The 24,245-nt window shown below is 42.5% G+C and overlaps 2 protein-coding genes across 12 annotated transcripts in view; one reads left to right on the top strand and one right to left on the bottom strand.

Annotated features, from left to right (window-relative positions):
• MYO1B (myosin IB) overlaps nt 1-7,296 on the bottom strand; it is a 178,165-nt gene extending 170,869 nt beyond the window's left edge. For 3 of the 11 annotated variants that reach the window (XM_054478154.2, XM_063647754.1, XM_063647751.1), the window contains exon 1: nt 6,834-7,080. The gene's annotated coding sequence lies outside the window, so the exon portion shown is untranslated. The other 8 variants (XM_063647749.1, XM_063647756.1, XM_054478153.2 and 5 more) reach the window with 6 other exon arrangements.
• Nucleotides 3,895-7,481, top strand: LOC134737732 (serine/arginine repetitive matrix protein 3-like). Its single transcript, XM_063648223.1, has 3 exons — nt 3,895-4,002; nt 6,237-7,224; nt 7,375-7,481. The coding sequence occupies exons 1-3, from the start codon at nt 3,895-3,897 to the stop codon at nt 7,386-7,388; spliced, it is 1,110 nt and encodes a 369-aa protein (XP_063504293.1). The 3' UTR covers nt 7,389-7,481.
• Nucleotides 7,482-24,245: the final 16,764 nt, after the last annotated feature.

The following is a 24,245-nucleotide window of genomic DNA, read 5'->3' as shown; positions in this document are numbered from 1 at the left end:
GGTTTTTAAGAGATCATGCAATTACAGATACACAAGAGACATCTATGAACCTTTACAAAGCTGACATCAGGAGTCTAACTCTATTTTCCTTCCTGAATGTCACAGAATACCTGCAGAATACTATGGCAAATAAGCCCTGAACCTGATCAATGTGGCAGTTCATATTCATTTTTATGAATAGCTCTCAACACTCTGAAAATTTCAGGCAATTGAGAACTTTTTCATAGATGGCTCACTGTATCAGGGGTAGCTCAAAACTGTGATCTACCTACTATGACTATAAGCAGATTATATGAGGATCACAAAAACAACAAGCCATGCAAATTGGCATAGGCCCAATATCTATGAAAATTAAGCTTTTCCTTAAAGCATTTAGACTGTGGGTCTAAAATGAATAAAACAGTGACCAATCACTCTGAAGTACGTTTAAGGGAAAAAATGATCAGTTAGGAAGCTAGTATATTTGCAATCTGAACATCACAAATAGCACTTCAGGATCTAATATAAAATGTAAAGCAAAGCAGCAATGATGGAGGAGAGAGAAGGTGTACACTGGAAAATGTAAGTAGGACCAGCAGGAATCTTGCAATTAAGATTCTTTGTGTATTTTGGGGGAGCTTTTTGTTGTGGTTGCAGTGTGAAAATGCTTTCATGTAACCAGTGAAAATTAAGTAGGCAAATGACATGTAAACGTACTATAATGTCAATAACTAATAATCTGTTCCACTGTCCTTTCAATTCAATTTTCTAAAAAATCTTTAAAGATATTGCATTCTTTTTTAAACAAATTTAAAAACCTGTAATGTACAATTCTGAACTACATTACTACATTTTCATTTTAACACAGCAAACTTAAGCCATCTGTGCAATCTTAGAGCATCTTGAGTCCAGGAAGAATTGGACTGAAAGTCCCCGGAAGGCAGAGATTTGGTTTCCTCTTAAGCCTCTCTTAAGTTATCAAGGAAAGACAGGCCCCTTGCATTTTCAGAAACTTATCAGGTGCTTATCTGATAAGCAAAAGAAGAATGTCAATTTTTACTTTTCTGCTATTTCTAAAACTGCCTATCTTGGAAGAGTACAAATTTCACCCCAACTCTCTTCCCGAAACCCAGCTCTGCAATGGCATCCGCACCGCTTATTCTCACACATCAAAGATCTGAGCGAGCTCCGAGACTGGATGCCCTGTGGCATGCTGCTCGCAGGCAGACTGGAGACCAGAGATCAGACAAACGCCCAGAAACTCCCAGATGACAATCTATTCCTGAAGATAAAGGCATGGCCAGCAAGGGGGTAAGAGAAGGGACTGGCTATTCAGTCTCTCACTAGCAGGCTGAATCTTGTCTCCCTCAGCTGGGGAAGGAGAATGACACAGGACTGGGAAGCCAAAACACCCAGAAAAGGACAAACTGAGAAGCAGTTCAACCAATTCTCCTAGCTTTGGACCAGCCAAGGACACCTGCAGGAACCCTGACTTCAGGTGACAAAGGAAACAAGCCAGGAAGGAGAGGGACAACAGGTGGGCTCTCCCTCTAACTCCTTAAAACGAACTCCTTAAAAGTGACCAAAGCATCAAAGTACTCACCCAAAGAATCAAAGTATTTGCCCAAAGCTTCACAGTACTCATTCAAAGCTTCACAGTACACTCTACCTGGTGGCACTTCATTGTTCTGGAAAGCAAGGGGTCTTTGAGGCTTGATCTCTGGGCTAGTGACTCAATTCCCTCATCTACAAATACCTCCTACTAAGGGATAGTGATGAGAAGGAAATCAACCTACAGAAAGTACCCAGCATGAGGCCTAGCACAAAGCAAGCACCCAATACTTAATAAACAGTAGCATGAATAATATAACTCAATATGAATGACTCATTCTTTGGAGATTTGGCATGTCTTGTCCATAAGCGCTTTTTAAAATGCAAATATGCCTGAAGTCTATTAACAGCCTTAGTTGACAGCCACGTTGAACACAGGATGAGGAAGGGATGCTGGCAGGTGTGCAGACAAGAGAGTTGGCGGAGGTACCAAGGACCTGCCACGCACCAGGGAAGACACTGTTATTCAAACCTTCTCACATAGAATGGTAGTTTATATATTATTTTTTGGACCTCAGTCAGGGTTCTGAACCTGAACCCTTTCACATCATTGGAGATTGGAGGAAATAAAACCTAAGTCAGAGAAGCTGGCACCTGTGTTCAGTTTTCTTCCACTCTCTTGCTTCTGTTTGTTCTCAGCTTTTGTCTCAAAAGAAAGTGTTCCCCCAGCCTTGGTCACTACAGCTGTCATAGCCATTTTCTTCATTTCACCAACATCCACTCTTGGGATGCATCCACCTGCCCTGCTACAACGTCCCTGAAAGCACAATGGATTTCCTTTCTTCCTTTTAAAATGTGTCTAATGCATTGTCTTGCATGACCTGTGTGCTTAATAAAATATGAACTGATAAAGAAGAGGCTGACAACTGCAAAGACCTATCAAAATCTGTAAGAGTGTAATGCTGGCAAGCATCCTTTTTCCTCCTCTATGCTGCTTATGGTAAGTTGGAAGGTGCTCACCTGTTAGAGTTTAGCAAACCATGTGTCTGCCTCTCCTCCAGAGGCAAAAGTCTAAAATAGCCAGTGGAGGAGAATTTCATAGTCTGAGGAGACTAAAGTTACTGTCACCTATACCACAGAACTTGAAGACCCCAAATGGTGTCCTAGCTTCAAATAAATAAACAAGGCAGAACTTCCAGTCTTCAAATTCTTATCTTAGAAACAACAACAAAAAAAACCCAATATTGACTTTTCCATTTGCCCAGGAGCATTCTGAGGAATCCACAAACAATCCATGATGCCAAAGTGTTAAACTCCATTCTGCTCCTGTACTTGGTGTCAAAGTCTGGTACCTCTTGCCCAGTGCCACTCTCAGTGCCACCCTAAGGACAGACACTACTGCTATTCCCTTTTCATGCAGATGCCTAAACTAGTTCACTTCTCCTGTGGGGAAGGGATGAGCACAAAAATCATGCGGAATGAGTGTTCCCACAGAGCTCAGAAATTTGATGATCTCAGAGGATACTGTAAAGAAAGACCCTTGACACTTCCCTAAGGAAGAATGTCTTCTGTAAAAGGCTACTGCCAGGACAAAAAGCATGTGCTGGGAAAAATCTATGGCCTGCTGCTGCGAGTGTTTCCAATTCTGATGTCCCACTTCCTCTTTATAAGCACATTCCTTCCCTCCTTATTTCTCTTCTTAAAAAGACACTCTGGCATTGGGTCTCAGTTAAGAAGCAAAGTGCAATGTTCTATTAAAGGCTGTAAGATAAAAAGGGCTTAAAATGGATTTCAATAAACATAAAAGCCTTGAATGCAACATAAGATCTACTCTGTTCTACCACTTTTAAATGTTTGGAAAAAAGAACTTATTTTTAAATGTTGGCAGCCTAACTTTTTAAAAATAAAGTTTCATTCACTTACAGCTTATTCACACAGGCCATAACATACAGCTCTTTAGCAATACAGTTCTAAGAGTTGCAATGTCTTAACCTGGGCTTCCAAACCTATCTCACAGTGGTTTTTGGAAGAATCAACTACAATAATAGATGTGAAAGTAATTTGACATCTGCCAGGGGCTAATCAACTAGATAATCAAACTGTTGTTATTCTTATTATTAAAATATATCATACCATACAGTATATACCTAAAGAGTATGGACTTTGGGATTCCAAATTGCACTTCCACCACTCAGTAGTTAGCTACACAAGCACAGAGGGTCCTCAACTTAAAATGGTTCAACTTAGGATTTTTTGACTCTACAATGGTGCAAAAATGATAGGCATTCAGTGGAAATTGTACTTAGAATTTTGAATTGTGATGTTTTCTGGGGCTAGCCATATGTAGTACGATACCCTATCGCAATGCTGGGCAGTGGCAGCGAGCCGCAGCTCCCAGTCAGCTACACCATCACAAGGATGAACAATCAATACTCTACAGTGGACGGTGTTACCAGACGACTTTGCCCAACTGTAGGCTAACGTGACTGTTCTGGACACATTTAAGGTTCGGTAGATTAAGTGTATTAAATGCGTTTTCAACTTACAATATTTTCAACTTATGATGGGTTTATCAGGACATAACCCCATTGTAAATCTAGGAGCATCTGTACGGTGTAAGGGGCAAGTTACTTAACTCCTCCAGGCCTCAGTTTCCACTGGAAAATGGAGATAACACCCACTTTATCAAGTTGTTGTGATGATGAATATAGTAATGTATGTAAAATTCTTGGCATGTAATGAACACATACTAAATGATAGCTATAATTATTGTTAGGCTATTTAATTAAAATCCAAATGTTCGCTATTGAAAACAGTACAAGGGAGGTAGAAGACAATCTTACCCAAAGGAGGACAAATGCTAAAAACATGGATGCTACATGCTCAAGATCCCTTCTTAGCCAAACACCACCCACCCACCTCACTCCCTCTTCTTCCCCATGATGTCAGACGTTCCTCCTTGCTTTGCATAACTGCAGCAATCAGGGAAAGTTAGTCTTTAACTCCAGGCTTGACAAAGTGATGATTCATCCTGGGAAGGGGGTACAGCCTGTTGCCAGCCTTATCACACAATCAGGCATCCACCAGAACGGCCAGAGACCAGAGACCAGCCACTTAGGATTCTGCTATCTGTCTGCATCTCCAGTAGCGGCAATGTTCAGATGCTTTACATTTTGTTAATGTATAGAACAATGAGTACTTGAGAGGAATTCAATCGTGCTGTATTTTATAAAACAATTCACAGCATAAGTGAAAAGTCCAAAATGGTAAGACAACAACAAAAAAAGTCTCCCTCTGTTAGCTGCCCTAGCACAACGTTTTGCCAGGCAGTGTGTTAGTTCTAATGACAAACAGCTTGACAGTTGGACACCATCCCATTTCAACTCCACATCATAATGGCTTCTGAGGACAAGTCCCAGTGCTTTTCAGCCTGGCCTGAAAATTTGACCACATCCCCCACGAAAAAGACAAACCCTCAGCAGTAGCTTATACAGCTCTTTTCCATTACCACTTAGCGGGCAGGAGACGTTTTTTCCCCCACAGCAAGCTCCTAATTAGCCTTCTAAGGTTAAGAGGCTTTCAAACTTGGTTCATCTCAAAATAAATGGCCAAAGGGGTGGTTTAATGGCGGACCCTCAGCTTGTCAAAGAGGCAGCTCTGGGCCACTTCCCAGCCCTGTCTGCAGCCAGACTACTACAACAGAATGTCTCCTAAATTATCACCACAGTAATTCTAACCTTCAGTCCGACTTTGGGAATCCTTCCACCAGTGTCCCATAGGCACAAACCATGAATGCTTGGAAATGTCAGCCTCCTCCCAAAACAGTTTTGCTTAGAATACCCCATTCAAAAAACACACATCATTCAATCCCCCATAGCTCCCTCCCTAGGTCAGCCAATCCGTTGGGGAGTCTCGATTCCAATCTAGGAAAGGTCACTTAACAAATGTCTGACACATTACCTTTAATTCTATCACCTCTAAATGATCCTCACACAGAGAGTGAAAGCACAGAACACTTCAATGCCAGGGCTCTTCAGTTCAAACCCTAAACGCTGGTGTGTGTGGTGTGTTTCCTGGGACAGACTGTAAAAGGGTTTTTCAATTGTGTTACATAGTCTGATACATTTATTTATAGCAATGTCTAATTTTCTGGTGGTTTCTGCCCTCAAACAGTCCTGGAAAACTGTTGTACTATATTATACTATAAAACAATTTTACGTCAAAATTGATTATATAAAATTTGTCTCCTACCCATTCCAGCCAATATCCACTAGCCACACACACAGACCCAGAGGCACACACATACACACCAATACCATAGTTCATAGCAAAATTTTTTCAAATCTCAAAAAAAAAGGGGGGGCTTCTTTCACTGTAACTAACAATATTTGCTTTGAGCAATCTAACATTGGGAGCGCCTAGAAACTCAAGAAGCACACAACTTGTTGCAGCAATAAACGCTGGGCCGAAGCCTGAACAAAGCACTACAAATAAGCTCCAGAAACTCACATGGCCCTTGAACAAAATGTTGTGTGTTTGTAATTACCTCTCCAGCGCGCTCTCATCACCCTCTCCCAACCCTCTCCCCAACTCTCTTCCCGGCCCCACCACCCTTCGTAGCTCCCGTCTCTAATCTGGTTTCCATTCCAGCCCCGCCCCCTTCCCCTTCCCTCTCTGGGACCGTGAATCAATCCCATCCCCGGCAGGAAACGAGACCCAGGGCAACCCCCTCCGCTGCGGCGGAACAAAGGAGGCGAGCGCAGCTGCACGCGCAGGGAGGCCCACAGCGTCCCGGGCCCCTCCTCCCCCGCCGCCGCCGGGGCACACCGCACCTGAACCCCACTCCCCAGGACGCCCCATTGTTCTCCCTCCGCTTTCCTGCCCGGAGGCAGCCACACCGTGTCTTTGTAGGGGGCCAGGAAACAGCTGTGGGCCAGAGGAATGGAGGGGCTGTGGGTGAACACCAGGACAGCCGAGATTCGACTCTACCCACAGGTACGAAAGGCACGGGGCAAAGTAAGAGCAACTTAGTTTACAAGCCCTTCTTCCCTCCCGCCACCCCCGAAGCCACTGCGGAGTCACGACCACCCTCCGCGACCTACAGCGTGCGCCGTTCCCGCCGCAGCGCCGCGTCTCCCGAGAGAGCGACAGAGCCCGCTGACCCCCGCCCGCAGGGTGCGACGGGGCCAGGGACCGCGGGCACAAAGGCGCGGGGCAGGCGCCTCGGGGCCGCGGCCGGACGCAGAGGGAAGGGCAGGGGAGAGAGAGAGAGAAAGCGCTCGCGCTACCTCGCCTTGCGCTACCTCGCCGGGAGCCACTCCGCCTCCACGTCGTCTTCGCTCTCCGGTGGCGCTCCGGGACGCGGGCCCAGCCCGGGGCTGCGGGGCTCCCGCCGCGGCTATTCTGCCAAGGCTGTCCCGCGGCTGCCGGCCGACAGCGCGCCGCGCGCTCTGGTACTGCCTCCACGCGCCGCGGTTAAGGCTCCCGTGCGCACCCGGCTGCGGAGTACTCAGCGGCGGCGGGAGGAGCCCGGCCACTCCCCTCTCGCCCGCTGGCGGAGGGGCCGGCCGAGGGGCGGGGGCGGCGACCTCGCAGCCTGGGATTCGCCCCTCGGCGCGCGGGCAGGAACGGGAGCCACCGCCTCCAAGCCGACTCACCTCTGGCCGCCTGGTGCCGGCTTCACAGCGCCCTCCGGTGAGCGTCGCGGCGGCCTCCGCGCTTTGCGGGTTTGCGGCCCGACCCTCCGCACCCGGGGCGAGCCTGGATGGGACGAGGCTTGAGGGAAGGAGGGGCGGTCGTCGCGGCCCCCACGGAAGGCAGTCTTTCTACCTTTTTTGCTTCCAGACTCACTGACATAAAATGAGAAATACATTTTGACAACTCGAAGCCAGCCTGGGGTCACATTCCAGCAAAGAGTGGGAGGAAGTCTCAATTTTTCCTCCTCCCCAAGATGAAAATGTTTGGATGCCAAGAATATCAGAAAATATTAATTTCACAGAAAAAGAAAAAAATTATACTGAGTGGTGTGGTGTGTCTTCATTTACAAGACTTTTAGTATCTTTTAAATTACTTAATCTCACGTTGTGGGAAATAGACACTGGCCAATTCTTTTTGTTGTAAATACATGAGAGGTAGTTTAAAAGGAATTTCAAATACCCATACGTATTTGAATAGAGTGTATTAACAGGCCCTGAGTAATGATCGGTGATGGGGTATATTATACAGGCATGTAGGGGCCAGAGAATCAGGACACCCCCCTACACACACACACACACACACACACACACACACACACACACACACATCTTCTCACTCAAGCCCTATTACCTCATTGGAGAATTTAGAACAATCCTCTTGACCCAGGTCCTGGTTTCTTCATCCTCGCACAGGGAAGGGTGCGCATTCAAACTTACTCACTGGGTGAGATGAGGATTACTTGGCTGAGGTGTTAAAAGCACTGTAGACACAGTAATTATTACTCATGGTTCTAACTACTTTATCCTGTAATGAAATAAATTGCCATAAATGGGCCAGGTTTAAATGGACTGACCTGTATCTGGAAACTGTCACTAAAGTGAGGTGAACCAAAGAATTCAGACCATATATAGTAACTGTTCCCACTGGCATAAGAACCACAGGCACTGGGATTTGTTAAATGCCACTAGTAGAGTTTGGAAAGGTGGGACCTTCACAGACTATATCTGCTGGGAACTGTCTCATCATTGATGTCACCATCAGCATCACTTCAGATGTACAGGTGGTGTGATAATGGCCGAAACTAACACATACTGGGTACCAGGGACTGTTCTTTGTTTAATCCTCACAAAAAGCTCTGAGGTAAGTTTCTCTCATTATCCTTGTTTTACAGACCAGCAAAGCCAAGGACAGAGAGGTCTTCAGGGAATACATGGCTATGGTGGGTTTGAAGACTCCCATTAGAGAGTGGATATTAATTGCCCTCCTTTTGAATACGGTCTGGACTTAGTGATTTGATTGTAACAAATAGAATACAGCAGATGTGATGCTATGTGACTTCCAAACCTAGGTCATAAAAGGAGATAAAGTTTTCACCTGGCTCTCCCTTGGGACACTCACCCTTGGAACCCAGCTGCCATATTGTGAGGAAGCTCAAGCTACAGGGAAGGCCATGTGTAGGTGTTTGGGCTGATGGTGCCAGCTGAGGACCCGGTCTACTGCCAGTACAACTTATACCAGGCATGTGAGTTGGGGAGCTTTTGAAAGAACTCCAGCCACAGTCACTGACTGACCATGCTGCCTGAGAGACCTGGGGAGAAAACCTAGCTGAGCCAAGTCAGGCCCCGGAAACATAAGTGATAATAATAAAAGATTGTCATCTGGGTGGTTGTTACATAGCAATAGACACCTAGAACAGTGACAGAGCTGGAATTTGAACCCAGACAGTCTGACTCTATAGTCTTCACTATCAAGCACACTACCTCAGACCTTGATAACCTAGCATAATGAAAACCCTGGAGATCCCAGCCTTCACAATAGACAACATATGAACCTGCTACCTGGTGACGTGTGTTAGACTCACTTCTCCATTTTGCTTGTCTGAGTTTAGGTTCCAAAGTGACTGCTTATAGCAGTTTGGCAGTTCATGGAACTTCTGACCTCTACTGCCCAGTTCAGCTTTTCAAAAATAGCAGAAATGCGGATGGCAGGTTCATGAATATAAGATGTAAACAAATTGAAGAGTGGGGGAATTCTATAAACTTTTGATCTTGGAAAGTGGCCAGGTTTTAGAAAAAGTAGGTTCGAGACAAGTACGTGCTGCGTAGGTCTATTGAAATAGCTAGCTGCTAGAAGTAAAGTTTTGAAACTCCTGACTCAAGAAAGGGATAGGACACAATTATGTCAGAACAGTTCTGCCTCTAGAAGGACCTAGCATAGTGAGGACAATTAAGACTTTCTCCATGTTTTTAGCAAGTTCAAAAAAGAAACTAATAGAAACTGTAGAACTTATCCTAATAAACACTAAGAAAATGAACCAAGTTATTAGCCAAAAATATTTCTAGAGAAAAATCATGCTTCTCTTTTAAAAATACTGTTTACCTAGTTTTCATAAATCTCAAAACCCAAGTTTCTAAAGATATAACATGAGGTTTTAAAATACTTTTACCTTCCTGGCCATTTTTTTCAAAAACCAATCAATCAACAACTTTTGAAATTATAAAAAGCAGATTAAAGTTATTCCCACAATAGTCAAGAATAGATAATAGGCTGGGTGCAGTGGCTCACACTTGTAATCCCAGCACTTTGGGAGGCCATGGCAGGCGGATCACGAGGTCAGGAGTTCGAGACCAGCCTGGCCAATATGGTGAAACCCTCATCTCTACTAAAAATACAAAAATTAGCCAGGCGTGGTGGCACGCTCCTGTAGTCCCAGCTACTCGGGAGGCTGAGGCAGAACAATCACTTGAACCCAGAAGGTGGAGGTTGCAGTGAGCCAAGATCGTGCCACTGTACTCCAGCCTGGGTGACAGAGTGAGACTCCATCTCAAAAACAAAACAAAAAAAGAATAGATAATAAATCCATCAACTACAAAGGCATTTTTTACTTTCTCCTCAATCTATTTGGAGGAAACAGAAAGAAATAAAAAGAAGTAGAAAACTATTATTGAGATTTAGGGTGAAAAACATAAATTATCAAATTACAAGTAAAAGAATACAAGAAGTGTGCTTTGCCTCAATGGAAACATGCAACAATTTAAATTCATTCAGTTGAAATCTTGCCATCCTTGTGTCCTTGTGGAAAATACAGAAGTAAAAGCATATCTCTATGTGTCCCAGGAAGAGAATTACCACTAGGCATGTAAGACTTATTTTTTCTTAGTTGGTTTTACTTGAGCCCTTTCAAGAAAATTAAAAGGAGTTCAGTGTTGAGAAGAAGACTAACGAAAGAACCATATGACTGCCTTTTTGTGTAGCAAACATAAAAGTGGACTGGAAGTCATACTTTTAGATTTTCTCACTGGCTCTGTCTTCGTTCAACTAAGTTTACGAAGAGGCTTATACTGTCTGTCCTTAGGTATTTTACATCATGTTGAATGTGTTAAAGACTCTATCTTTAAAATTCTCAGTCTTTGTTTTTGCCATATTTTGTCTCTCATCTACCCACCCAGTTTTCACCTGCTTTACTTATCTTTTTTTAAAAAATAAAATAAAGACAGGATCTCGCTCTGTCACCCAGGCTGGAGTGCAGTGGCACAATCACAGCTCACTGTAACCTTGAACTCTTAAACTCAAACAATCCTTCCACAACCCTTCTGCCTCAGCCTTCCAAGCAGCCAGGACTACAGGTGCATGTTACCATACCCGACTAATTTCTTTGTATTTTTTGTAGAGATGGGAGTCCCACTATTGTTGCCCAGGCTGGCCTTGAGCCCCTGGCCTCAAGTGATCCTCCTGCCTCGGCCTCCCAAAGCACTAGGATCACAGGCGTGGGTTACTATTCCCAGCCATTACTTATCCTTTCAAACTAAATTGGGTTTTCGCCTATTCCTGACCATCATCTTGAATTAGATTCTGCTTTCTTTCCTATGGTAGCATCTGAATGCCACATCCTCTCAGTACCTATTAATTTGCCCCAGGTCATGAAATCTTTTTATCTATCCTCTTCTGGATGTTTGACTTCTCCACCTAGATAGTAGGCCTCAAGACAAAACTAGTCAATCAGTTTGAAAACACCAGGACTGAGATAAGATCAGTCTTAGAGAGCTGACTATCGTAGGAAATATTCTAAATGCTGTACATATGTGTTAACTCGTTGAAGCCGCACAGCAGCCCAACAAGGTAGGTTATATTATAATCCCATTTTAGAGATGATGAAGCTGAGGCAGGCACCTTACACTGAGTGTGGCTGCCTCTCCTGCCTCCTTTCCACCTCCTCCACCTCTTCCACTTCTGCTACCCCTGAGACAGCCAAACCCACTCCTCCTTTTCCTCCTCCTCCTCAGCCTACTCAACATGAAGAGGATGAGGATGAAGACTTTGATGATCCATTTCCACTTAATGAATAGCAAATATATTTTCTCTTTCTTATGATTTTCTTAATAATATTTCCTTTTTCTCTAACTTACTTTTTTGTAAGAATACAATATATGATACAATGTAAAATATGTGTTAATAGACTGTTTATGTTATCAATAAGGCTGATATGTCAACAGTAGGCTATTACTAGTTAAATTTTGGGGAGTCAAAAGTTATACGTGAATTTTTGACTGCATGGAGGGTCAGCGTTCCTAATCCCCAAGTTGTTCAAGGGTCAAGTGTACTGTATTATTTCTTTAGTATATGTCTCTTAGTTGAGGATAGTCCTCCAAATGCAGTAAGCACTGAGTTAGCTATTTCTTAAATAGCTTCATACAAAATAAAATATTTTAAAATATATTTAAAAAGTGCTTTAAAAATAAGTGCTTCATGTTTAAAGTATTATTTGAAATTCAGATTAGGTATTACAAAAAAAAATGTTTCTATAGCATTGCTGGTGTCCAAGACTCAATGGTAAAAACACAACTCTTATTCTAAGTATTTAACAAACTATAGATAAATGACATCAAGAATATTTGAAGGTAAAAAGACCGTTGGAACTTATCCCAGGCAGGGAGAAAATTTACTAAAGCTATTTGAGGGTAAAAAGAGGAATTTGAAAAGCTCACAAATAGGGTCCCTTTTAGGTACTGTACTAGACTATTTGAAAATCAAAAACAATTCTTTATTTTAAAAAAATGTAATTTGAGCACTAAAATCAGGCAGTGAAAAAGTATAATTTTTTCTCCACAAAGTGCATTTCTCTGCAGCTCAGAGTACTCTGAGCCGCAAATAAATTATAGACCCATTGCCAGGAAATTTAAATTGCCTAAATTTTTTCCCTTGACATTTTATAATTTAGCATTCTGTCATTTCAACTAGTAAAATAATTGTCTCTTTTATTTCTTCTCATGCTACAGCAGGTTAGTACTATGATGGCAAAACCTAGCTGTGAAACAATAAATGAATCTGAAAAATGGCTAGGCTTTTCCCCAATCTTTTTAAAAAATCATTTTCATTTTTCTAATGATAACTGGGGAGCTGTCACCTTGTTGCTGGGGAGACCCTAGGGGTACTGCAAGTAAAAGCAAATATTATGGCAAAGGAAAAAAAATATTGGCCGCCTATACCAAATGAAAAGTAATTTAGCAAACATATGATGTAATAGTCTGTTTATGCTTCAGTCCCTAAAACTAAATCCGTATATTTGATCTGGTGCATACATTCATCACAGGTGTTAGCGTATGAAAATGCTGTAGAGAAAGATAATTGTGCGTAATTCAAAAATACCCTATTAACAACCAAAATGGCATAACTAGGTTTAGGGACCATTGACAGAATAAACCAAAATTTAAATTAAAAATATAAACAAAAGGTTGGTTGCCCATTATGTCAGCTGCATTCTCAATCTTGACATCTGTAGAATATGAGAAACTCCATGAGGGTGGAGTTTGGTTCACTATTGTGTTCTCAGAGCCTAGGAACATAGAAAGTACTCAATAGTGTTAGATTGAGGAACTAATTTCATGAGTTATTATTATGTTAGGTAAATCAAGTTAGCTTATAATCTCTGCCAAGAATTTCAGATATCTCATTAAAGACTTTCCAGAGCTCAAGGTAGGACAAAAGCAGTTCTTGCTGATGGATTTGCAGGAATGATCTTCTTAAGCTTTGAATAAAGCTGGAAAAACCTTATAGAGAGTAGCACCAAAGCACAGCCCATCTCATGCAGAGGAAGAATCATACCATGGAGGTCAGGTTATTGACAAGCAACCCAACTCCCCAAGACAAGCATGGCCTTTACTAAGTAAAGATGCCTGCATAATCCTTCCCATTAGACACATGCTACACTATGGGTATTTTTCCTGAAACCTATTCATACCAGTATGAGTAAGAGAAGAGAGCAGAAGCTTGTCTTACATGCTTATGGGCCCTCTTGCCAGGCCCCAACCTCATCTGCCCCTAGCCCCCCTCTCAGTGACTAGGAGTGCTACAAAGTTCCCATAGATCTTGAGTCTGGACCTGAGATAATCTTGACACAGCACATGGGCCCCATTTTCCCCTCAGGGGCATTGGGTCTATAAATTGCTTCAAAAAGTCCTTCGTTCCTAGTCTCCTCAAAACTCTTATCTACTCCCTGAGGGGTTCCTTCAAAGACCTGCATGTTTCTTCAAGTCCACAGTTTCATTAAATTGAAAATCATGTTTTATAATTTTATAGTTTGCTTTATAAATCTTTATCAGTCAAAAGCAGCTATCACCCTCAAGGTTTACCCTGGGCAGGGGAAGAAGAATCTCTTTATTTTTGGTATATAAGCTTCTTGGTGCCTAAATACTTTTAGTCCCACTGGGTAACTTTGATGGGTGTTGTAATTGTTCTAGATTATCAGACATATAACAGTCTCAACCCTGAGGACTTCTTCCATTCTAGTGACTTGTGATCAGGCACCACTACCCCAGGGCCAAAGAGTGAAGTAGATTAAATTTGTCCTACATCAAGAAGTATTTACTGAGTATCCCCGAGGACTTCTTCCATTCTAGTGGCTTGTAATCAGGCACCACTACCCCAGGGCCAAAGAGTGTAGTAGATGAAATTTGTCCTAAATCAAGAAGTATTTACTGAGTATCTATTTAGTCCTGTGCTAGCCCTGTCACTACAACAGGATGGTAAACATGACGGTCATTGTCTGTGACTTCCTAGAAGGTAGGGTCTAGCTTCAGGTCTTTGTCTTCTCGGATATACTCCCTGTTCCTTTGTAACATCCCCCCAGTCCCAAGGCAACGAGGGCCCTGATGCTGCTTCCAGGCTCCCCCAGGCCTCACCAGCCCTCTTGACCTCTCATGTGTTGTTCCAAGTGTTTTTAAATCAGTAATGTGCAACCTGGGGCTCAAGGGCTACAGCACAATCCAGGATTTCAATTCTGAGTAAAAGATTAGAAAACAGCCTTTATGGTCCTCTTTTTCAAACGTTTAAATATTGAATTTCAAATATTCAAAAATTTAGTGACTAAAAGTCACTCATCAACATTTTTCTAGCCAATCAAATAAAAAAGAAACTACTTGAATTGCCTTTTAAGCTGTGGCCCACTATGAACTTTCAGATTTCAAGCTATATTTACTTCTTTTCATACAAATAACTTTCAAGTTTTGTAATAATAAATGAGTATTATTTTTATAATCAGGAGAAAATAATAAAGCTATTTTCATCTTGGACAAAATATGTGGCCTGCAAATTTTTGTTGCTTTTCCGAATTGGCCCAACTGAAAACATAAATAAATAAATATTGCTTGAGTGGTTTTTTCTAATACCCTTCCATCAGAACATTTCAGTACTTGGTGATTTTTCCCATTAGGTCGTGTTAGAGACTGGCAAATCTAATAACCAACTCATGCTGAATGAGGGTTTATACTAATCACCCATGGAGAACATTTGCTTTGAGTGCAGGGTCCTTGGATTTCTTTATCGCACTCTTTTCCAGAAGAGATTCTTCTTTCCATATCATGAAGTCAGGTGTCCAAGGTAGTAGGCAGGGTGGGAGGCATGGGTAGGAGTGCTGGGGGAAGTCTCCCCATTGCAGGCTTGGTGGTTGGCAATGAGGGCCACTTCAAAGGAGAATTTCAAAGAAAAAACACAATCTGCCAAGGGCGATGCATCCAAGATCCTTGGGCCAGTTTGATGAGCTTGCCTTAATCCAAAAGAAAGAATAAAGTCAAGATTTTAGGTAGAGCTGATAGAGATGGGGGAGGGGGTGGTGCATGTATCTGCTAGAGCCTTCAAAAATGGCTGGCCCACTACATATATGTGAGGATTCTTATATGGTATTATGGAATGCATGTTTATGACCTCTCAAAATTCATATGTTGAAACACTAACCCCCAGTGGGATGGTATTAGAAGGTAGGACTTTTGGCAGGTGATTAGGTAGAACCCCCATTATGGGAGTAGTTTCCTTATAAGAAGAGAAAAACCAACGTTCACTGTCTCAGCCATGTGAGGATACAGCAAGACGGTGGCTGCCTACCAACCAGGAAGCAAGCCCTCACCAGACACCAGATCTGTCAATGACTTAATCTTGGACTTCTCAGTCTCCAAAACCATGAGAAATAAACATTGTTTAAGTCACCCCACCTATGGTATTTTCATTATAGCATCCCAAACTAATACATATGAAATCTTCAAACTCCAGACTAGCTGTTTCTTAAGCTAGTTGCTATTGCAAACAACATAGTTCTACCTGGTTTCTGTTCAATAGTTTATCCATAACTTCTTGCCTTTGAAATAAATTCTGGAACTTACAGATTATACCCCCTCCTACCCCTATCACTGAGATGTCCAGGTAGACTCTATCTTCATTAGTAACCTCAGTTTGTGCTGGGCATATCAAAGTCTTAAGTATTGGATGATGTTTTATAGTATACTATATGATAAATATATTTTTGGAAAAAAAAGATTGCTTTTATAATATAAATAAGTAAAGTTTTAAGAAATCAGTTTGGTAGGTGGAAGTATCCAGAAATTTGAGCTGTGATCTTCTGGGAGAAGGAGGCTCTATCTGGTCAGAATTTAGGGGTACAAAGTGAAATTTGTATGTTTATTGAAAAAGAAGCCTGGATCTTAACAGCTGTCTACCCAGCAGTCAAGTTTTTTAAAGTTTAGTATATGGTTTCTGTCTACTTTCTCACTTCACTTTCACATCCCAGTCCTTTGCTCTTATGACTACATTAAAACTGATCTTGCCAAGGTCTGCAGTGATCATCTGTCAGTTGCCACATCATTTCTTTTTTCTTTTTCTCTTTTTTTCTTGAGATGAGGTCTCACTCTGTCACCAAGGCGGGAGTGCAGTGGTACAACCCCGGAGTCAAGCTATCCTCCCACCTCAGCTTCCTGAGTAGCTGGGACCACAGGCGCATGCCACCATATCTGGCGGCTAATTTTATTTTTTGTAGGGAGGAGGTCTCCCTATGCCCAGCCTGGTCTTGAACTCCTGGGCTCAAGTGATCCTCCCACTTTAGCCTCCCAAACTGCTGGGATTACAGGTGTGAGCCACTGCGCCCCACCAGTTGCCACATCTTAAAGGCAGTTTTGGGTCCTCGTAGCATTTGACTCCTCTGACACGTGGCATCCTACTGCCTTCTTTTTCTTTTTCTTTTTTATTTATTTATTTATTTATTTTTGAGATGGGGTCTCTCTCTGTCACCCATGCTGGAGTGCAGTGGCGTGATCTCGGCTCACTGCAACCTCTGCCTCCGGGGTTCATGCGATTCTCCTGCCTCAGCCTCCTGAGTAGCTGGGATTACAGGTGTGTACCACCATACCCAGCTAATTTTGTGTGTGTGTGTTTTTAGTTGAGACAGAAAACGTTACCTCCTCTGAAAAGGTCTCCTGATCCCCCAAACAAGAAAAGAGCACTTATTCAGTGCTCTGATAAAATTCTGTTGCCTCCATCATGGAGTATATCACACCATGATCAAACTACCTATTCAATTATCAGTCTCTTTCACTACACTGAGACAAACTTGAGGGCAGAATCATGTCTATTTATTTTCCAATGCTGTGTTTAACATAAGTCCTGGAATATAGTGGGCACTCAATAATGCTTGTTGCATGCATGCGTGTATGCATGTGTGCACAAATGAATGGATACCAAATGTTTCCAGTATCTTCTTTCATGGCTCCTTCATAGCTGCTATCACTCACTTTGAAAGCTTGCCCCATCTTCTTATAGCAAACCCCAATAATTTTTGTGTAATAGTTGTAAAAAGCAAAAATATAACAAATAGCTACAATGTTTAAAATAAAGCTGATTTTTTATTTCTAGACAGTGATTAAATTGACATCTCCTGTACTTCTGCTATACACTCTCATACCTTGATGCTAAAGAATTCCCACTTCTGCAGAAACAGATGCACTAGGCTGACCCCACTCAACTTATCACTGATGTTTCATAATAACTTCTATCTCTACTTCAGAGCCAACACATATGTTTTTCCTAATCTTTCTGCACAAGTCAGTCTATAAGTACTCTAAATTTCTAAATGTTTAAGCTCAAAGAGAAGATTTATTGGGACACTTTAAATACTTATTTCTTGCTTACATGGGATTGAATGATCACAGTGACTCAGGATCAATTGTATTTCATCTTTTCAGTACTTATTTCACAGCTGAGCACTTCTCAGAGTTATGAACATGAGTCCAGTTTTTGACAAGCCACAGCAAAGGCCAAAAGAATGAGCAAAATTATCCACCCTGGAACCCACATGGGACAGCAGGAAGTAAATAGACAGCATCTGCCATGGCTTATTACAGCATACGTGTTACCCTAGGCCCCAAATCAATCCCAAAATGGAAGTCTTGGGTTATGGGTCTTTTACCACAGGAAAGCAACATACACATATATTCAACAAAAACACTTCATAAATCTCTGCCCCAGTCACCGAACTTTATCTTATGTGGTGCCAATAAGAAAGAGGAATATCTTAAAACAGCAGGAGGAAATTACAGTTTCACATACAGAATCCTTTAATATCACTATAGAGACATCTTTTTACACAAGTAAAACATGGAACTATCTTCCTTAGGGTGAGTCCAAAGTATCTGACACAAAAATAGTGTCTGACAGACTTCATGTTTTGAAGTTTAATTCATCACTTAAAAGGAGGTAAACTAGAAGAAATTAAGTTATTTATAAAACTATAGTTACATAATAGGCACCACCCAGGGCATCCTGAATGAGGATAGAATAATATTATATGGCCAAGGACCATACACGGTAGGGGTAGGGTTCTGAATCTGGGATTGACAAGCTTTATGCCAAAGTGTGTGTGGTTGCGTGTGTATGCACCACATGAACACGCATAGATGTACACAGGCTCACTGACAATCATGGTACGTGTGCATTTTTCTCTGTGGAAAGCATTTTGACCATCCCTTAGAATCTCCCAAAAGGCCTTTGACTCACAAAATGCTACAAATCACTCCTCCATAGCAAATATTTCCCATGTTTATAAGCCAGGGGATGCTGCTATCAGGTGAGATTCAAAATTATTGGACATGTGATGATGAAAAACACATTACTGGAGTGCAGAGGCAGTGGTGCGAAGCAGACAGGACGTGCCCACTCAGATGGGAATGAAAGGGAAAGTGACTTGCAAATTAATAAAGTAATGCAGTCCAACCTTCTGCTCTAGAGAACTGTTATCTGAGATGTTTTTGTAATCTTGAACCCCCTATTTTGGTCAGCGCCCAATTAAGAAAACAGAAACCACTGTAGGTGTCTCAAACAGGGGGAATTTAATACAGGAACTTGTTTTTTGGTGTTTTTGGTCTGTTTGGTGTGATTTGGTTTGGTTTTGAAACAGGGACTCGCTCTGTTGCCCAGGCTGGAGAACAATGGCACAATCACAGCCCACTGCAGCCTCAACCTCCTTGGCTCAAGCAATCCTCCCACCTCAGCCTCCCAAGTAGCTGGGACTACAAATGTGTGCCACCACACCTGGATAATTTTTTAGTTTTTTTGTAGAGACAGGGTCTCACTTTGTTGCGTAGGCTGGTCTCAAACTCTTGGGCTCGAGCAATCCTCCCGCCTCGGCCTCCGAGATTGCTGGGATTACAGGCATGAACCACCATGCCTGGCCAGGACCTTGTCATATCTGTGATGGAAGAAGCAGAACCCAGGAATTAAGAAGTGGGGTAACCGAAAGAATAACAACAGTCAGAAGCCACTAACTCCCCCCAGGGCTGGAGAAACTCAGGGAGAAGATGGTGTTACCAAAGCCTGGAAGATAGGAGAAGTCAGAAGCACAGTGGGGGGCATTCCTGACAGATGCTGAGACAATGCAGGGAGGGGCTGTTCACCACCAGCTAAAATCATAGAGGAGAAGCAGCCACTGCCAGAGACACCATCAAAGCAGACAGAGAGGAGGTGAAATTCCCTGGCTTCCTCCCTCTTCCCACTCTCCAGTCTTCTGTTTATGCCTCCCTTTGGTTCAGCCTATGTGGAAGCCAGAGGGCAAGGGAACTAGAAAATGCAGTCCCCTGTGATAGACAGCAGAGCAGGGGAAAGGCCAGAGCAACCAGGGACATCACCAGCACATTCCCTTTTATGAAGATGATGTTGGGATGGGTTTGAAGAGGAAAGCCAAATCGCTATGGGATTCTTCATTGATATGGAGTGGGAAATGGAGGTGAAACAAAGAAAGGCAGGGAGGAAAAAGGGGGTTGGCAAATATTGGAAATAAAGAAGAAAATGAAGAGAGGAGTAGTGGAGGAAGAGGTGCGAGGGAATCTCTCCAAGGTTGCTGGGACAGCTGCTCTGATTAGAGGCTCCATTCATACTCCAGGAACAGCAGTAGGCTAGAATAGGCCAATAAAAGAATTAGAGAGCTGCAAGCAACCTTAGAAACCAGTAGAGAACTAAAATCCGTACTTTGATGTTACTGAAGTTTGTTTAGATTGAATTCATTATTGATGGAAATTAATGTGAATTTAATTCTCTCCTGTCAAAATGGAATTTAAATATCTTTCAAGAAACTTATGAAGGGATTTCAGAAAGCCAAATCACTGCAGGCCCTTCTGTTCAGCACAAAGGGAAAAAGAACTGAGAACAAACAAAGCAGCAGAAAAAATGTGTGTGGGGGGATAGGGTGTGGGAGAAAAGAGCCCAAGGGATTTCTTTAGTAATGTTTGTTTATGGCTGTTTCAAATTAAGGAACTAATTTTGGATTGGGGAATAAATAAAGTTCTTTGAGAAAAAGAAGACTATTGCTAAGAACACAACGCCGCCTAGAGTTAAGGGAAAAAAAAAACCTCTAATCACACTTATAGTTGGCTCGTTTATTTTTTTGATGTTAATGTGTTTGTGAAAAGAACCCAACTCTTGCTATATTTCTTAATGTTTCGTGTTTGGCTGCTCATCCAGATAAATAACCAGCACCTCTGCCTGCTTTCCTTACTCAAATCTTTGATGAGACCATCTTTTCAGAAGAGGCAGGTGCAGCACCTCTGGAACCCGCATTAACTCTCCCAGCAGGTCAGTAGTAATTCAAAGCCCATACTACACTTCCTGGGTTCCATGGACTCTACTTCATGGGCTGGTGCATGGGATTTTGTCAGATGACTAAAGATGTCTTGGCCCAGCAATATGCTTTGGTTAAGAGCTTAATAGAAGAAAGTCCTTATGAAAACAGTCAACTTTTAAAAGGCCAGTTATCTGGTTTGAAATAGAACCTTCAAAGTGGGATTGCTAGAGCGCCCGCCCTGGCACACCTGAGCTGTGGCTGAGGAGTTTGTACAAATGCCATAGGATTGTTGCTGGCTTTTACTGAGCTGTGCTCAGCTGCATAAGAAAGGAAGCAGAGGCCTGTCTGAAGCTATAAAGTGTTTCATAAAATCATTTTGCCAGTATGAAGCATTCATCCAGGAATAGTTTTTGTTTTTGTTGTTTGAGCCACCCAAAGAGAATATTGCTATGAGAAATTTCCCGTTTAATATTCAGTCTCAACCAGGTTATCAATAGAAAGTAGTTCATGGCAACCATTTCTAACATGCTGATAAATGCCTAATATTACAACAGCCAATGAAATATTGATCTTCTTATGTGGATTTTCTGAAAATAGTCGCTTTGGTCCGACCTTTTAGAATGCTGAAAATGTGCCATTTCTGAAATACATCTTCTTAGCCATTTTTGTTGTAGCTTACAGGCCGTATTTTTCAAATTCATGAATGCATGAATCCATGCTAAGTCAAAGAGATGTTGGTACTGCAGAGAGCACAAGGTGCTATTCCCACGTTAAGGAGTTTATGATAATCTGCTAAATCACCAATCTGAGTTATCAGTTCAGTCCTTTTTTCTTCTCTACCACTAAAGCTCCTTAAAGGTAATCATTATAATATCGACAAGTTATCAAATGCCTACAATAATAAGCCAGGCACAATACTGACTTCATTTAATGCTCACAAGAATCCGAAGTGATAGATAAATTAATGATACCCCTTTTAGAGAAATGGAAGTTGAGTTTCAGCTAGATTAATTTTCCCAAGATTTACATAATTTGTATGCAGTGGGACTCAAATTTGTATGCTGGGACTCAAACTCATAATTTCAAAGCTCATGCCCTTAACCACTATAGCTAGAGCTGGCTTCATGGGGTGGGACCTGGGCCATAGCACAGGGCCCAATGCCTCAAAGGACCCACACTTGGATTAATGCTCTGTTATCACTGTCTGGAAACTCTTAAAGAGGGGTCCTGCATTTTTATTTTGCTCTGGGTCTCATAATTCTTGTACCCAGTCTTGACTACACCACATTTCCTGACATCCTAGATGAATGCTATATGTGGAGGTTTTAAAATGTGTCCACAAATTCTTCAACAGTTCTTCCTCCAAAAGATAGAACCTAATTCCCACTTACCACTTAAGTGTGGGCTAGCCTAATGACTCACTTCTAAAATATGACAGAAGTGGTGGTGTGTGTGTGTCTTCATGATTAGTAATAAGACACATGGTGGCTTCTGGCTCTTTGGATCACTTGTTCTTGGAAAACCCAGATGCCATGTCGTGAGGATACTAAGGCAACCCTTGGAGACGTTCATGTGGTACGGAACTGAGGACTCCTGCCAGCAGCCATGTTAAGTGAGCCATCTCAGAAGCATTCAGACAAAAGTTCAAATGACTGCACCCCCAGTCCAGGGCTCAAATGCAGGCTCATGAGAGACCCTGAGACAGAACCATCCAGACAAGCATTAGATAACTTCTATATCACAGAACACTGGAATTTAAAAAAATGAGAGGAATATGCAGTTAAAAGGTGGATATGGCCAGGTGCAGTGTAATCCCAGCACTTTGGGAGGCTGAGGTGGGCAGATCGCTTGAGCTCAGGAGCTTGAGACCAGCCTGGGGAACATGGTGAAACCCCATCTCTACAAAATATACAAACATTAGCCAGGCATGGTGGTGAGCATCTTTGGTCCTAGCTACTTGCAGGGCTGAGGTGGAAGGATAACTTGAACCAGGGAGGCAGAGGTTGCAGTGAGCTGAGATTGTGCTACTGCATTCCAGCCTGAGCAAACAAGTGAGATTCTGTCTCAAAAAAATTTTTAAAAAAGGTGAATACGTCCTATGTCCTCCAATATTTGGTGCAATGTTAAAATTAATTTTAAATCTCTTCAGAGTGTATAGACATTTTATTCTTTTGTTTTGTTTTGTTTTGAGACAGAGTCTCACTCTGTCACCCAAGCCTGGAGTGCAATGGTGCCATCTCAGCTCACTGCAACCTCCGCCTCCCAGGTTCAAGCAATTCTCCTGCCTCAGCCTCCCGAGTAGATGAGATTACAGATGCCCGCCACCATGCCCGGCTAATTTTTTTGTATTTTTAGTAGAGATGAGGTTTCACTATGTTGGCCAGGCTGGTCTCAAAATCCTGACCTCAGGTGATCCACCCGCCTCGGCCTCCTAAAGTTCTGGGATTAGAGGCATGAGCCACTGTGCCCGGCAGAGGTATTTTATTCTAGGGGCCATGTTAACAATGCACTTTAGTGAGTGTCAAAGGTCTTCTTTCTACATTGTGTGAAGGCCTTTGTTTAATTTGAGCCACAGCTTTTGATTGTAACACCTGACATTCTGTCCTGATTATTAATTCACAGACAAACAGACACATTTCTTTCACAAGAGCCACCTCCCTTCTAATTGAGAAGTCTGTTGCTCTTGGTGTTCTCCGGCCTGCCACGCCTACATTGTGTGGCCTGGAGTTGTACCCCAGTGTGGTCCAACAGCATTTCTTCCACCTGCCTGGCATGGAACTGGGCCACCTGGCATTGCTCTCCTACAGCTGCCTGGCTTTTCTGCTATCATCCGACTCTGCATGATCCTGCCCAGGGGAGTAACAAGGAATAAGCAAGCCATCCTCAAGTGCTGCCAAATTGGCTTCATCCCATACCCATGTTCTTCAGGATCTGGTCACACCGGTTAATAGGAGAGGTAACAATGGTTCACACATGCAACAATGGATCCACTTGCAAAATAGGTTCAACACAGGCTATGCAATAATATCCAAACATCTGAATCCTAAGTGTGAATTCCAGTTCAACAGCACAGACATTTAAAATCTAATGCCTAAAGTCAGATTTTAGGCATCTGATTTTAATCATCTTGGGGTGGCAGAGATTGTAGTGAGCTGAGATGGTGCCACTGCACTCCAGCCTGGGTGAAAGAGTGAGGTCCTGTCTCAAAAAAAAAAAAAAGTATGTCCTATGTCCTCCAATATGTGGTGCAATGTTAAAATTAATTTTAAACCTCTTCAGAGTGTTTCAAGCAATCCCTTGCTCAGGGACTTCCCTCAACATACATATATAATACCCAAAGGGCATGCCTAACCAGGACCACAGGGAATAGATGAAGCCAAACTTAAGCTTCCTCCTTCTGCATGGTAAAGAAACCTTATATATCAAAAGCAAATTATTACACTTTAACATAGAAAATTAGAGGAACGCGGCACCCTTTTAACAGAACCACAGATGAAGTGGAAGTTACCTATATCTGAGAATAAGATGGGCTAAGCTTATTGAAAATGTTGACTCCAGACTTTGTTTTTTCACTAAACTATATAAGGCAAAACAAAGGAGGAGAGTGGTGATAAAGGGTGGGGAGGAGGGGAGAGAGGAAAGTCAG

Source organism: Pongo pygmaeus, chromosome 11 (genome assembly GCF_028885625.2).
Source record: "Pongo pygmaeus isolate AG05252 chromosome 11, NHGRI_mPonPyg2-v2.0_pri, whole genome shotgun sequence".
In the NCBI taxonomy this organism is placed as follows: domain Eukaryota; kingdom Metazoa; phylum Chordata; class Mammalia; order Primates; family Hominidae; genus Pongo; species Pongo pygmaeus.
The sequence above is the reverse complement of the archived record's forward strand: the minus strand, read 5'-3'. Positions and strand labels throughout refer to the sequence as shown.